The following is a 16,115-nucleotide window of genomic DNA, read 5'->3' as shown; positions in this document are numbered from 1 at the left end:
GAAACTGACAAAATCAAGATACTGTTTGAAAAGTTTTCCCAACATTGCGTACCACAACAAAATACCACTGTGATGAGATTTCGTTTCTACTCGAGGAACCAACAACCAAGTGAAAGCATTGATCAATATGTGACTGAATTGAAAAGTTTATCAAAACACTGTGCATTTGATAAGATAGAAGATGAGATGGTAAGGGATAGAATTGTGTGTGGAACGAAAGATAAACATGTACAAGAACGTTTGTTACAAGAACCAGACTTGACACTTGCTAAAGCAAGAGAACTAGCAAGGAGTTATGAATTGAGTAGAGAGCAAATGAAAGAAATCCAGAGTGATGTACATTCTTTGAGCAAATCAAACAGATCAGGTGGACGTGGTAGTTATGGTTACCATGGTGACAGAAACATGAGTGTTATGTTGTGTCAGAACTGTGGGAAATATCATTCTCACCAAGATTCATGTCCTGCTATGGGGAAAGTGTGTCATAAATGCAAAAGACTTAATCACTATGCTTTTATGTGTAGAGCTACTTTTCACAGAGGAAGAGGGAGACCCAATCAGCGAGGTCGAGGCCGTGGTCACAACACGTTTCATCTTCACCATCAACAACAAAGCAAGATACACAATCTTGAACAGGAGCAGGATTTCTTTATTGGATCTTTGGAACAGGAACTGGATGACAAAAATGAGGTGTATGTTCCCATTAATGTAAATGACAGTGCATGGATTGATTTTAAGTTAGATACTGGTGCTCAGGTAAACGTTTTACCCGATGACGAGTTCAACAAAATCAGAAAACAAGCAGGTCCACTACGTCCAGCTCAGAGGCGACTTTTTGCATATGGAGGAGTTGCCCTTCGCACTTTAGGGACAGTGACATTGAAATGTCAATACAGAGACATGGTTCAACATTTTGAATTTGTGGTAGTAGACCATAATAACTGTCATTCCCCTCCAGCATTAGGTCTCAAAGCGTGCAGACAGATGGGTCTCATTCAAGTTGTTCTTGCAATCAACCAGTCACAAGTCACAACATCAAAGGGCATCTTGAGTGAATATGAGGATTTATTCAAGGGAGTTGGCTGTATCAAGGATGAATACAGAATACAGTTGGAAAGAGATGCGGTGCCTGTAGTTCATGCAGTTAGAAGAAGTCCAGTAGCATTGAAACCGAAGATTCAGCAAGAGTTACAGAGGATGGAAAACATGGGAATAGTGTGCAAAGTGGATAAACCTACAAGCTGGGTCAACTCGATGGTAGTAGCACCAAAACCAAATGGAGAGATCAGGCTCTGTTTGGACCCAACTGACCTGAACAAGGTTGTGAAGAGAGAACATTACAAAATGCCAACACTTCAAGATGTGACTGACAAACTTGTTGGACAGAAATATTTCACTGTACTTGATGCCAAATCATCTTTTTGGCAAGTGCCATTGGATAACAAGTCATCACTGCTGACTACTTTCAATACACCGTTCGGACGGTATAGATTTCTTAGGCTTCCCTTTGGAATAAAGACAGCAAGTGAAATGTTCCAGAAAAGGATGGACAGAGCTTTTGAAGGGCTGGAGAAAACCTACCCCATAGTTGATGACATTCTAATCAAGAGGTCGCACCGTTGCTGAACATGATGTTCATCTACGACAGACTCTACAGAGAGCGAGAGAAAGAGGAATCAAGCTGAATCCTGAGAAGACACAACTATGTCAACAAGAAGTAAAGTTCTTCGGTGAAGTGCTGACGGCAAACGGCATGAAACCCGATCCAGAGAAAGTGAAAGCGTCCAAGACATGGAGGTCCCAACCAGCAAGAAAGAATTAGAAGGCTATCTGGGTATGTTCACATACCTAGCACAGTATGCTCCGTGCCTATCGGAGAAGACCCACATCCTACGAGAGCTAACAAAACAAGACAACCTATTCACCTGGACTGAGAATCATGAACAAGCCTTTCAAGAAGTCAAAGACCTCATCACAAGATCACCTGGTCCTGTACTACAGTACTTCACCCACAGAAACCGGTGACACTAGAGACAGATGCCTCACAGAACGGGATCGGTGCAGTCCTTTTCCAAGATAAAGGTCCCATAGCTTTCGCATCTAAAGCAATGACTAATGCACAGAGAAACTACGCACAGATTGAAAAGGAGATGCTTGCAATACTATTTGGGTGTGAGAAGTTCCACCACTATCTATTTGGAAGGAACTTTAAGGTGAGGACAGACCACAAGCCTCTCGAAGTGGTCTTCAAGAAACTCCTTTGCACGCTTCTGTGCCAGCTGAGGCTTCAGAGGATGAGAATGCGACTACAGATATACGGCGCGAGACGTGCAATTCACACCGGCAAAAGTCCCGGTAGGAGACATGCTGTCTCGTCACTTCAAGGACACACCCAACAATGTTGATTTCTCACTGGATGCAGACATCCAGTCCTACGTTCACATGGTTGTGAGCAATCTTCCAGTGACAGATAAAAAAACTAGGTGAGATAGCAAAGGCAACGAGTGGAGATGAGCAACTTGTAGCAGTGAAGAAGTGTATCACTATGGGATGGCCAGAGGTGATTCAAGACTGTACAACTTTAGTCAAAGAATTCTGGAACTTCAGGGATGAGCTGAGTGTTGTAGACAACATTATCTACAAAGGTGACAAGATTGTCATTCCAAACAATATTAGAAGGGAGATGTTGGACAAGATACACACTGGGCATCAGGGCATTGTGAAATGCAAGGATCGAGCTCGACAATATTGTTCTGGCCACGGATGAATATAGACATCGAACGTGTGATTGACAACTGCAGTACTTGTCAACAAAATAGAATGTCACAGTGTAAAGAGCCAATGATTCCTACTGAAGTTCCCAAACTGCCCTGGCAGATCGTGGGCTACAGATCTGTTCCAGTTAGATGGTAGAGACTACCTAATAGTGGTGGACTTTACAGTCGCTTCAATGAGATTGCCCTGCTGGTAAACACGAAGTCATCAACAGTGATAACTCATCTGAAATCCATCTTTGCTCGGGCATGGCATACCTTCCAGGATCATTTCAGATAATGGACCACAATACTCGCCAACAGACTTTAGAAGTTTTGCTGATTCATGGAACATTGAACATGTGACTTCGTCACCACTGTATCCCCAGGCTAATGGTCTGGCAGAGAAATCAGTGCAAACAGTGAAACGACTTCTATCAAAAGCAAATCAGAGCTGGTCTGATCCCTACCTGTCGCTGCTTGCCTATCGAACACTCCCATAGGAGACACAGGGTGCTCTCCATCGCAACTACTCATGGGTAGAAGACTGCTTGAGATAACCTGCCATGTAAAACCATCTTGCTGATACCGAGACACAAGAAGGTAACAAAGTCTACACAGCTTTGTCAGATTCCAAGGACAATCAGAAATTCTATTATGATCGATCTGCACACAGCAGAGCTGACTTTCAGAGCCGACGATACCATCAGGATGAGACAAGGAAGACATTGGATTCCGGCAACAGTCACAGGACGAGCTGAAACTCCAAGATCGTACTATGTGAAGACAGCAGAAGGTGCAGAGTATAGGCGGAACAAGAGAGACATGATACCTGACAAACAGAATTCACGACAGGAGGCTCCTAGCCCTCCTACTAGCACCTCTACTAGTCCAGCTGCTTCTGCAAAGACAGAGATATCATCGCATCAGACAACCACAACATCGACTCCAATCGCAACTCTTAACACATCGCGGCAACCAACTGGTGTCACATCGAAGGGTCGTCTGATCTTCAAACCATCACGCTATGATTAATACTGATGTGGAAAGACTTTTAATTGTTAATCTCTTAACATGCTTTTCTTTTCAAGAAAGTTTAAATGTTTGATTCAGTGCTGACTATACAGTTAGTGCTAACAAAGGACTGTTAATTTCTTTTCGTTACAACAGAGGGGATGTCACATATTTCGTTTAATTGTGAATCCATATTTTGTACCAGATTGGAATACGGTGGTTCGTTTCAGTTCTCCGATTCGACGGGTAGTATATAAAGTTGCTCGCCATGTGCTTAATGGCCTGATCACTTGTGTGTCCTGTTTTATAAGAATGTGAACATATAACAACCCTCCACCACACACAGGCCCATTGCAACCACCCTCCTTTCATTCCCCAACCCTACACCCGACGCCCTCCATCAACACCTTTCATTCCCTACCCCTACACCCTCCATCACACACCTTTCATTCCCCACCCCTACACCCCACACCCTCCATCACACACAGCCCCATCCGCACACCTTACATCCTCCATCACACACAAACCCTACCCCATCCTACAATAATTGACCAGTCCCATAGCATTATTTAAGCTGACTTATTTAGCTCATTGGCAAACAAAAACCTGTAACCCATCAAATGGAAGCTCTGAAGATCCCCTGACATGTCAAACCACCTAAAGACACGACCCTCACGTAAACAGAAAATAATTAACACCTACAGTGACTGCAGTCAATTTGGCAAACATCAGGTCAGCTGGCAGTAGTTTTTATTCAAACATTATTTGCCTAATCCTTAATCACAGGACACAGCACATTAAACAATGTGCCCTGAAACGACAGCACATCATTATCAGGAGCTGTACGAAGCAGTGGGCTGTTGAATCTCCATCTTAATTAGGGGCAATATGGTTGTTCAAACATGAGGATTGTGTGGGTTTTTTCACGTCAGGACTTTGAAAGGGGAGTAAACATATTCAGACTGTCAGAAAATATTTTTTGTAAACTCTCAGTATTGATTAACATTGTATGGCGATATTTGCAGCTTCAGGTGATCATTGTGAATCACAGTGCACAAATATTACAATGAAATCTCATTACTTTACACGATATTTCATAAAGCACAATCAGCAGCACTTTGGTGTCCTATAAGGTAAATAGACTCAGTTACCATTATAGATTCATGAACGGAGTGTATGGGAGATCGGATTGTGAACAAATTAAGAACTAGTATATTTATGGAAAGCTATTTCAGCATTATTGTCAGGGATAGAAATACTTTTTTTTCTAAGTGTGCCTTAGGGCACCAGACAAATATTTTAGGTGTGCCTTTCAAAAATCAAGTATGCCCACATGTTTTTTAGAATAAATGACAATGATGATAATCATTTGAAATTTAGTGTTAAATAAAGAAATGGGTTTATGAGCATTCATATATGTATGGTCTTATTCAGTTTGGTAAAAAATATTTGTTTGGGGGATTAAATTACTAAATGTGAGCTATGTCTCCAGAAAATTAGGCGTGTCAAAAGGGCACAGAGAACATCTTTTAACCGTGTCATTTCAATATTTACCGTGCCATGGCACACTAATATATGGAGTATTTCGAACCCTGATTGTAAATGGCAATGGGAAACTTAAAAGATGTAGACACCAAATTCTGTCTATTGAAACAGAGAGAAAATATAAATAACTCCATGAAAGTCCTTCACATTTGGAAGCCACCACTTTGAGACAAACATTACCATGTTTCCCAGAGCCATAGCTCTCTTCCAAATAGAGAACAATAACCAATTGTTCATACATGTATATGCATAGATAAAGGCCTTTATTTATTTTTACATGAAGAGGAGGTCAGTTTTTTAAATGAATATTTAATGTAGGCAGTCTCAACAACCTTCCAAATGTGTCTTTACAAAACATAGATTAAACATGACGACATACTGAAAGATTATTGACTGGTTATTTTTCTTAAGTTAGACATACGATGATCATTCATATTGTGAACCCTTCCCTACATACATTAGGGATGATATCTTTCATGTTTTAATTCACATTTTAGTTAAACAGTCCCAAAAAAAATTTGGGGTGGTTAAGACATTTCATATTTTCACTTTGTTTATATTATTATGTCCTGTTAAACAACAGAAGAAGAATATAAGGCCTTATCTTTACAAGGGCTACTTTAAATACCTTCAAAGGAAATTTATGAAATGTTAGATATAATGTCTTGTTTCACACAAAACAGTTATGGAGAAGGGGCGGCGGGGTAGCCTAGTGGTTAAATTGTTCGCTCATCACGCCGAAGAACCGGGTTCAATTCCCACATATTGATACAATGTGTGAAGCCTTTTTTCTGGAGTCCCCTGCTGTGATATTGCTGGAATGTTGCTAAAAGCGAGTACAACTAAACTCATTCTCTTGTTGTGTAGAAGGCGTATACCTTTGTCTTGTAACTTTTATTGAAACATTTATATTTCATAAATGGTTAGGATTTGTAATAAGCAAACCGTGTCAGTTGTCTATGTACCTGGGGCACTTATTACATCAATAGTGGTGTGTGTTTTCTCAGTGTTATTGAGTGTTCAATGTCCAGTGCTGATGACATTAGCCAGAGGTATCACAGAGTAGCTCATGCTCCCGTTTGCTTTGGTGTGACCAAAAAAATAAATAAATTAAATTTAAAAATTCAGGATTTCTGCAGATTTAAACATGAACTAAAACAGAAATTAAAATTTCATGGGCCAACATGTTTTATTACGAGCGTAATAACTGGCTAGTACAGCCATTTTGGAGAGTTACTCATCGTTAACATCAACCCTACCCAGAATCTCTGCACTGCCCTGTGGTGTCTGTCCTGGGTGGTTCTGATGAAGTCGTCATGCTGAATGTTGGCCGATTCAAACAGCACCTGCAATGTTCAGATGAGCTGTCACATACTAGGGATGTCACGATACATAATCGATACGTATCACAATACCCATGTCATGATTCGATACGTATCACAATACCTATTTAAGGCTATTTTCGTGGCATTATTGCATAAATTTAGTTACATTTTGAAAATTAATATTTCATGTTTTATAATTGTCCATAAAAGGATCAACCTTTTTGCTTCTCAGAGATTAAAAAGTTCTGATTTCCCAACTTTGTGCATGAAAAATAATCTTATAACATCAAAAAACATGATACAACTGCAAAATGTAAACGACACATAAACATATTTAAACTGATACTTTCAAACTAAATATCAACACAGTTTTGAATGTATTGATAACTGTATTGTCTTAGAAAAAGATAATGTATCTTGGCATCCCTATCACATACCAGTATCAAACCCAATGTTCAAACCAAAACCCTATCTGGGACTGGGAATGTCACTCTCTCAATTTATCCTCCTGTCTGAACAATTATCTGAACATGAGTAATTATAGACAGGAGGGAAGAGATGGCTCACTGTACTCAATACTCATCATCAACTAAAGGCTCAGTTTAAGGAAATGAAACCAGCTTGCACCCGGTGCAACCTTTGGTAATAACCTTGCACCACACAAAACAGGTTGCACCTGCACCTCTAAATGAAACTCTATATAAGGCTAGAGTTTTGGTATTGATGATATAGAACATCATTATAACAAAATGATAATTATTTTTGGAAAAATTCACAGAGTTGATACTTGAAAATATCACCATGCATTGGGTACAAGATGGTTTAAATATGAGGCGTCATTTTGTGGTTTCATTTTACCCCATGCAAGTTCTAAAGGCTTAAAACGATGATTACACAATACCATTTGGACAGTGGTCAAATGTAACATATGTTATATTTGGGATTACACTTTCTTAAATCGAGCTTTACAACTTGGTGTCTAAACATAATAAAGAATGTATCTGGTACTTTTAAAGTTTAGCAATGGTGTACATCAGAATTATTGCTTAAAGGGGAAGTGCACACGAAAAAATCACGTTTTTTCTTATGGGAACCAAAATGGAATTTTGTAATTACTTAATATCAACGTTTGAAAATATACACTCATTTTTCTTACAATGAATGTATAACCCGCGCTATAAGTGCTGAAATGTTATACCATTATGAGGCCAATGTTTGCCGAGCTAAACAAGCCAGGGTTCCCGCCCTTTGATTATGACGTAATTGGTGCCAGCTGATTCTAGACTAGTCTCCTGTCTAGTCCCAAAGCCAAAAGATGTAAATACTGACAATAATCCATGAAAACATGGATGTAAAAATACGAAAGAAGCATTAGAACTGAAAATGTAAGCAGCAAGATAGAAATGTTCATGAAAGATGTATAACAATGTTGACGTCCGTATGACATCACTATCGGGAAGCGACTTTCTCAAAATGGCGTGTTCAGCGACACAAGTACGCAGGATGTTTAAGGAAACTTTCGTTGTTTCAAGCAAAGTATATACATAAATGTGACATGTAAGTAGTCCTACAGTTTCTGACGATCTGCTGGTTGTTATTTTCTTTATGTTTTCATCGTGATCAAAGGCAATAGTCAGAAATGAGAAGTGCCGTCATCGTTGTGTGTGAGTTTGCGTGAGTCATGGCGTCACGCTTACGGAAAGTATGATATATTGTGTTGAATCGTGGAAATAATTGGAATACACTTAATTTTATTTAACTATCTCTTGCTACGATGCTCTTCCCATGCATGTACTAAAACTTATGAGCAAGTGTATTCAACGGGTAGGCGAACGGATCTCTCACAGTATGAGAAAACGATACACAGTGTAAAATCTGAGATGGTCTTTGTTTACATTTCAAACGAGTGGTCCTTTCACAACACTGATATATTTTGCTAGATTTCACCGAGACACTTGGTTTTGGTGACAAAGACCATTTGTCTTTTTATTTGGAACTGTATGAGGAATTCAATGATTCATGTAAGGAAGATGGTTTTGAATTATAGTTGTGATGTAATGGGCAAAACATAACAGACATATGTGTGACACAATTTTATATATACTATGGCTGAAAGTTCACTTCGACGTTCATGTATATTTCCTAAACATTCTCAGCGATGCTCGGTTCAGCAATGATGTTGGACATTCGACAAAAATACTGGTGATCACAATGATACGGGCTTTTGGGATTTGTTTTAAAAATAATACAGTCAAATCCCGATGAGTTGAATCTCTGGGGACCAAGTAATAAATTCGACTTATCAATGTATTCGAGTCATAGGTATGTCTATGAGGGTAGAAAAAGATGATCCAGTCCTAATTCCTCCACCTAAGCATTTGTTTATCTAATGATTTCCCTATCACTAATAGGGGCACCTTATCAGTTCCCGTCTGATTAGCACAGACAGTGATTTTCGTAAAATCACTAATCTGCCTTTTGAACTCAACCGTCAAAGGCGGAAAGGTGTGAGCCGCGCTGGTTTGTTAATTCGATCAGTTTGCTACACCAATCAACTTCTCATTGACTGACTTCGGCTTCTGTATACAAGGTTGCTGTTGTTTGAATCTCATGAGACCAAATTTTCTTCTCGAGTCATCGTGTGTATTTATGAGTCAAATTTGTGTAACCGGTATTCAAATAATGACAACTATAACAGGGAATGGTCGGGACTGACAGGTACTTCGAGTTATGCATAATATTCGAGACACAGGCATTCGACTCATCGGGATTTGACTGTAATAATAAAATTTGATTCTCCCAGTGAAATTTGACATTAACATCATTAAGACATAATATGAATTACGAAAAGCGCAATGAATGGTGATTTAGTGTCAAGGCTGGCTAGATTTACAGTCCACATAATTTACACTAAATTTGCCCTGCAATGAGCAGATGATATCATAGAAAAACGAATTTCAAACAGAAGTCAAAACTGCGAATTGTATCTTCGTGATGCATTTGCATATGGTTTAGACATCAAAGTGAAAGTTGAAGAGGAGGGACATATATTGTATATTGTATAGGAATGTACCAAACGTAGAATGCCGGCATATTCACCGTGAAAGAAGTTACTGTTGGAAAGACAACCGACTCAGGTTGAATGTTATAAAATTTGGCTACATGGTAACACTTTTTGTACAATGTAACAGTGTGGAACTAACCAAATGGCCAGCTGACGGCCAGGCAACAGTTGGATTAAAACAGTAGCCTGCGCATCGAGACACAAGAACCACACCTATACCTGCACCACGTGAAATGGGTCTAATAAGTTCTAACGACGTCATTCGTTTATCATTTGGGCACCAATGACGTCATTTCCAAGAGAAATAAGCCATGGTGTGTTCATTCTGGAAATAGAACTCTCGGATAATGTAGAAACTTTGAATTGATATAACGCAAAAAATAAATTAGTTACTTCTGACATCTGTAATGGTTTGGCTATAAATCTACTTGACAAACATTTCTGATGATGGAAATGTGGAAGACAAAAAGGTTCATTTTCGTGTAAACTTGCCCTTTAAGTCACAAGTAAGACTACTGAAGGACCTTTAGTCTGTCGTACAGACCCTGAAGCAAATATATCCAAGAAAGCCCACGCAAGTCTAGAAAATGTGGCAAGTCTAGATTTCCTCAGTCTGAAAATGAAGAAAGTCTCAGGGCTCCTTTTCATTATATATTTTTTTTTTCTATGAACTTTTTTCAGTGAAATATGTTCATTTCAGAGACTAGTTGTTAGTCTAAAGGCCCTTATGTGTGTCTCTGTGTGTGTCAATGTGTCTGTTTGCACTTGTTGGCACCAATTCTGGTCACACAGTACTAGCTCGTTGAGATACCATGTTGCAGTCTAACCTGGATAGTTTACTCACCATCCTCGGAAACAGTACAGTTACTTGGAGCTGACAAGTCCTCGTTAAATATCTTTAATGTGGAGTGCCAGGCAAAGAAACAACAAGTGCAATCTTTTAACCCCCTTTTGGTATGACTAGGACGATGACAACCTGTCAACATTCCACTGTCCAGGCAGGTGCTCCATCCACCGGACCACACACGTGATCCATGACTACAACTATTCAACGTTTGTATTTTGGTAACACCCAGCAGCAAACCATGCTAGTCTTAAGAGGTGACTAACGGGATCGGGTGGTCAGCCTATGACACTTGGTCACAGTGTGTGAACACCCAGTTCATGAGAACACTTCATACAGAACGCATGAGATGCTGGGAATCAACTGAAACTCATTCAGGGCCTGGGTGCTGTTGTACTCCCTTAAGTCTGTGTTAAGGCATGGGAGTTACGGTCACCTTAGCGCTAAGGCTACCTTAAGTCTATGTTAAAGCATAGGAGTGACGGTCACCTTAGCGCTAAAGCTACCTTAAGTCTATGTTAAGGCATGGGAGTTACGGTCACCTTAGCGATAAGGTTACCTTAAGTCTATGTTAAGGCATGCGAGTTACGGTCACCTTAGCACTAAGACTCCGTGTTACGGTCACCTTAGCACTAAGACTACCTTAAGTCTATGTTAAGGCATGGGAGTTACGGTCACCTTAGCGCTAAGATCGCTTTGTACAACAGCACCCAGGAAATTATTAATGAATGAACATCCATACAACATAACTCCACCTTAAACTGCTGGGAGACCTCATCACAGTACTCTGGTGGTGATCGCTGACTTCTGGCTGCTGCCTGTTGAATCTGAAAATATAGTAGATGATGATGATGATGATGATGTGTGACTCTGTGAGTGAGTGAGTTTAGTTTACGCTGCTTTTAGCAATATTCCAGGAATATCATGACGGGGGGACACCAGAAATGGGCTTCACACATTGTAATCATGTGGGGAATCGAACCTGGGCCTTCGGCATGATAAGGGAGTGCTTTAACAACTAAGCTACCCCATCGCCCCCATGGGTCCTCGGCGTGACGAGCAGACGCTTTAAACTATTGGGCTACCCCAGGAACCTTTCTGTTTTGAGAGTGACCAAAGAAGATTTGGCTGTTGCAATCAAAAACACAAAATCCAAACTGAAGACTGCATGTTATAAATAACATTCTCCGGTCCGGTTCAAAGTTCAGGGTGACAGTAGTTGATGTCCTTCTAACACTGAAATCCCACCTATAACCATAATACACCACAGGACCCGTGAAGGTCCGGGTTAGAATATTGATCTTCAGTAACCCATGCCAGTCGTAAATGGCGACTAACGGGATCGGGTGGTCTGGCTCACTGACTTGGTTGACACATGTCATTGTATCCCAATGGCGCAGATCGATGCTCATGCTGTTGATCACTGGATTGTCTGGTCCAGACTCGATTATTTACAGACCGCAGCAATGTAGCTGAAATATTGCTGAGTACGGCGTAAAACTAAACTCACTCACTCACTAATCAACCAAAGGCTTCTGAGCATGTGCAGTATGACTTTAGTCAGGTGTGCTACATGTTACTAGTGTGTTGCTAGCCTGTCATTAAACGCCCACTCAGCAAATATGGCAACAGTTAGTAAATAAGTTAGTAAATAACTGACTCTCGAACAGACAATTCCATCATTGACCTCATGAGCATCAATGCATGGAAAAGGGCTGACCAATCAATTTAGTCGTGACAAGCATGGGTTGCTGAAGGTCAATTCTAACCCAGATCTTAATAGTCATGCTACAACTATAAGCTCCCACTCTGTGACCCCATGACTCTCCAGAACAGTAACTGAGAGTACCCTGGGCTCATAAACACAAAACTGGGTGAACCTGCGAGGTTGGATGGAGCCATAGAATATTACATCAGGAAAATAGAGAAGTAACTTCATCAATTTTACAGTTTAAGCAATTAAGCAAAGTTTCTGCAACAGTGGGCCCAGTTACTAACCTCATCCATCATTCCTCTCATATCTGACGTTTACAGCTGGAGAAACCGTAACAAATTCACAAAACAATAGGATGAACTCAATAAACATGAATATTTAAAGCTATGCTTATTCTCTGGAATTGGGTTTTACGTCTTGTTAAGATTATTGCGCTTATATAGTGTCATGTCTACACCTGAATGTCTAAGGCCAAATAAAAAAAAATGTTGTGGTTCCGATTACACCTCTTTAAAATTTAGGGTAGTTAGGAAGGATTTTTTGTTTTAACATATTTTTTAGAAGTAAAGTACAACCTAATAATATATTTATCAATATGTAATTGTTTATTCAATCAAGCTTGCAGCCATCATATTGACTTTCTCTATCAGAATGACCAATGTTTGTCGGTGACGGGAAAAAACAACGGTATCTGAAAGCTTATTTATTCATTCTGCTTAAAAAAATAGGGTAGGCACCATAATTAAAGGGTCGGTCGGGTAATCAGAACCACAACATTAATTTTTCTCAGGCCTAATGACAGACTAATGACAGTCTCATAGTGCACCCGGTGTATTCCCATACTGCCTACAGTTCCAAACTGCCTACAGGTTAAAACAACATGATACAGTCCAGTGATCAGGAAGTGAATACACCGATATGACCTGTTCTACCCCTGCTAAAATGAACTTGACTAGTTAGCTGGTTAATTCTATGGTGTCTTCCCACTCTGCCTACAGAAGTTTAAAAAAATGACAAGTGTTGGTTGGTAGGAAATCTTTATTCATTCTGAGAATTCTCAGACATAACATGGAGACATGGATTTATCATGAAAAACTGATAGGTTTTACAGTCTTTCAGTGGTTTTACAGTCTTTTACTTGTTTCACAATTACACACAACTGACAATCATTTTGCAAACTTGATGAGATGTCCAGCAGCATCAAGGTACTGAAGAGGCATTTTTCTGCCGCTCTGGAGGTGCTCCTTCAGTCTCAGAAGTCTCGCATCGAGCTCTCTGTAAACAGGCTTGCGTGACTTGGGGAGGGCACCATAGTCGAGCTGAGCACGTTTGTCTACAGTTTCGATTTTCTTGATGTTGCAGTTGAAGAGGTAGATGTTTTGGTGGGCTTTGGCAATAAGGTTTTTCAGCTTCAGGTGCCACCCCTCAAGGTGGTTGTTAGTCCGCGGGCCAATATTTCCATACTGCGTCCAGATCCGTACAGTTGTTGATTTCATGAAGTCTCCAGTTGTAGAACAGCGGCCTTTGCATACAGAATGTACACACTTCCAATGTGTTGTGGTCTGTCGTCTGACGTTGAGGCGATATCGTACCCAGCAAAGAAAACTTGATGTCCTCCTGCTTGATAAGTGATGAATTGAACGCATTGAGAAGACTCAAAACATACTATACACAGAAGTAGATGCACAGATATATACTAATATAATCCCCCTAATTATCCCTTACTCCAAACGAAGCACCCCTTCTTCATTGATACTCGGGCTGTTCCATTATTCTACAGGGCAAAAAATCTTTTCCCACGCTGCTTACAATGTTTTTGTTGGCAGTTTGGGGTGTAGGCAGTTTGGAACTGTAGGCAGTATGGGACCTAACCGTGAACCCTAATTGAAACACCACAGAGGTACAGATAACTATTTGGTTATTGAGTTATGCACTCGCTTGTGTTCATTCCAGATGTGTATCCTTATTTTCCTTTGAGTAACCAAATAAATTGTACCCACCTCACTCAAACTCAATTGGTTATTTTTCCATTTTCCATTAATTGTAAAACTATAATAAAGTTTATATGTTGGTTTACGTGTTTGTTATTTATATTTGATCTGTATTATGAGAAACGATAAGAAAGACTGCAAGTTGACGAGTTCAAGTGCTGAAATAGAATCTCTCAGTTATTTTATCTATTTTTGTTTGTATGCATGTAAGATCAAATTTACTGAGTACTGACAAAACTTCAAGCATACTTGTATGCAATAGACTTAATAGGAACTGAGTTTTCACATAAATATTTGCATAATGTCCCAAGATACGCAGCTTATATGTACCTCTGCACCGTGACTCAGGGCAACATGGAACCCCAACTCAGACACAGTGTGGTAATATGGTGCCAACCACTCCTTGTTCCCTCCCCAACCTGCATAATGTACCCAGATATTCAGCTTATCTGTACCTCTGCACCATGACTCAGGGTAACATGGAATCCCAACTCAGATACAGTGTGGTAATATGGCGCCAACCACTCCTTGTTCCCTCCCCAACCTGTCGAGTGCAAGGTTGGTTTGTTTGTTGTTCAGCAATATTCCAGCTATATGGCGGTGGCCTGTAAATAATCGAGTCTGGCCCACACAATCCAGTGATCAACATCATGCATCGTTCTACGCAATTAGGGTTAGTGAGTTTACCATCTTTTGATGTGACATGGCCCAACCTCTGACTGTCCACTCTCCAGGCAGATGCTCTGTCCACTTATCCACTGAAGCTGTCCTTTTCATTAATATGCACGATAAGTGTAATTTCTAATTTATTAATACATTTATTAATTAGTGTAATAAATGACAAGAAGTAGCTCAGACGGTAAATACTATCCACTTGTATTTCCAAGACGTTTTTCTCCATCTTAATTTTTCATACCAGTCATTTGAACAACCTTTTCAAAATGCCCTTTGCAACATTGTGGGTTTTTTAATCAATGAACCATACATGTGTTTTTCATCTTTTCAAAAGTAAATAACTGAAAAAAACACATGCAAGTGCAAACAGTCCCATATAATCAAACTTTAACAATTCACAATGTTTTCATTGTGAACATGTATATTGACAATCAATTGGTAGAAGAAAATAAATATTTCTATATTCTTAAAAGTACTTTTACAATAATGTTTCTGTTAACTGTGAATCATTATTCGAACTATTATGCAAACTAATATACTTCTTCTCTGTGGCAGTGAAAGGCATATACCCAAATATTATATTTTACCGATCAATGCGTCAAGATTCATGCCATTATATTATTGGCTATGTTTATGGCTAAGATCGCAGGAAACGTGTGCACAGCTGATTGCTATTTCTGGCTCTATATATGAGACAAATACACACAGTAATCTTCATCCCTGTATATAAGACAATGCCTAGCAAAAACAAAAAAGGCCAAAAATTTGTCTAGTGATGTTTAACTGCAAATATGACGTCTTCCCTGACAAAGTCATTTTGTCTTGTTTGTTCCCGCGAAACGATATGATGTCATTTTCTTACTGGTCACCAGAAAACAGCTGACGAAAGTGTTACCCGTATATAAGCCAACCCACTTCTACAGCCTGCTTGTTTGGGTCTTCCAAATTCAGTTTATCTACAGTAATACCCAGGTAATAGATATTAACATACAATTACTTCACCTCCATTTGTTGATACCCAATAGGGTAAACATGATCTTTACAAAATACAATGTATCCTGTCAAGGAGATGAATGAATCTTCGAGTCGGAGAATAAATAAATCCCTTATACTCCAATCAGAAGAGAACGTCGTTGAAGTTATTTTGTAGGCTAACATCTTGTCTCTTAAAGAAACATATTTTACAGAAA

At 39.6% G+C, this 16,115-nt stretch overlaps 1 protein-coding gene across 2 annotated transcripts in view; it reads right to left on the bottom strand.

The window, feature by feature from the left end:
* The window catches only part of LOC124262457 (methionine--tRNA ligase, mitochondrial-like), a 43,521-nt gene that overhangs the window by 23,421 nt on the left and 3,985 nt on the right, over positions 1-16,115 (bottom strand). For both annotated transcript variants that reach the window (XM_046696964.1, XM_046696963.1), the window contains 2 exons: positions 11,301-11,372; positions 6,572-6,658 (listed from right to left, as the gene is read on the bottom strand). In XM_046696964.1, the coding sequence (XP_046552920.1) occupies positions 6,572-6,658; positions 11,301-11,372 (159 nt within the window). The remainder of the gene's footprint in view (positions 1-6,571; positions 6,659-11,300; positions 11,373-16,115) is intronic.

Source organism: Haliotis rubra, unplaced genomic scaffold (genome assembly GCF_003918875.1).
Source record: "Haliotis rubra isolate DU_JTF1 unplaced genomic scaffold, ASM391887v1 Scf84, whole genome shotgun sequence".
NCBI classification, from domain to species: domain Eukaryota; kingdom Metazoa; phylum Mollusca; class Gastropoda; order Lepetellida; family Haliotidae; genus Haliotis; species Haliotis rubra.
This window is presented reverse-complemented; position numbering and strand designations above follow the sequence as displayed.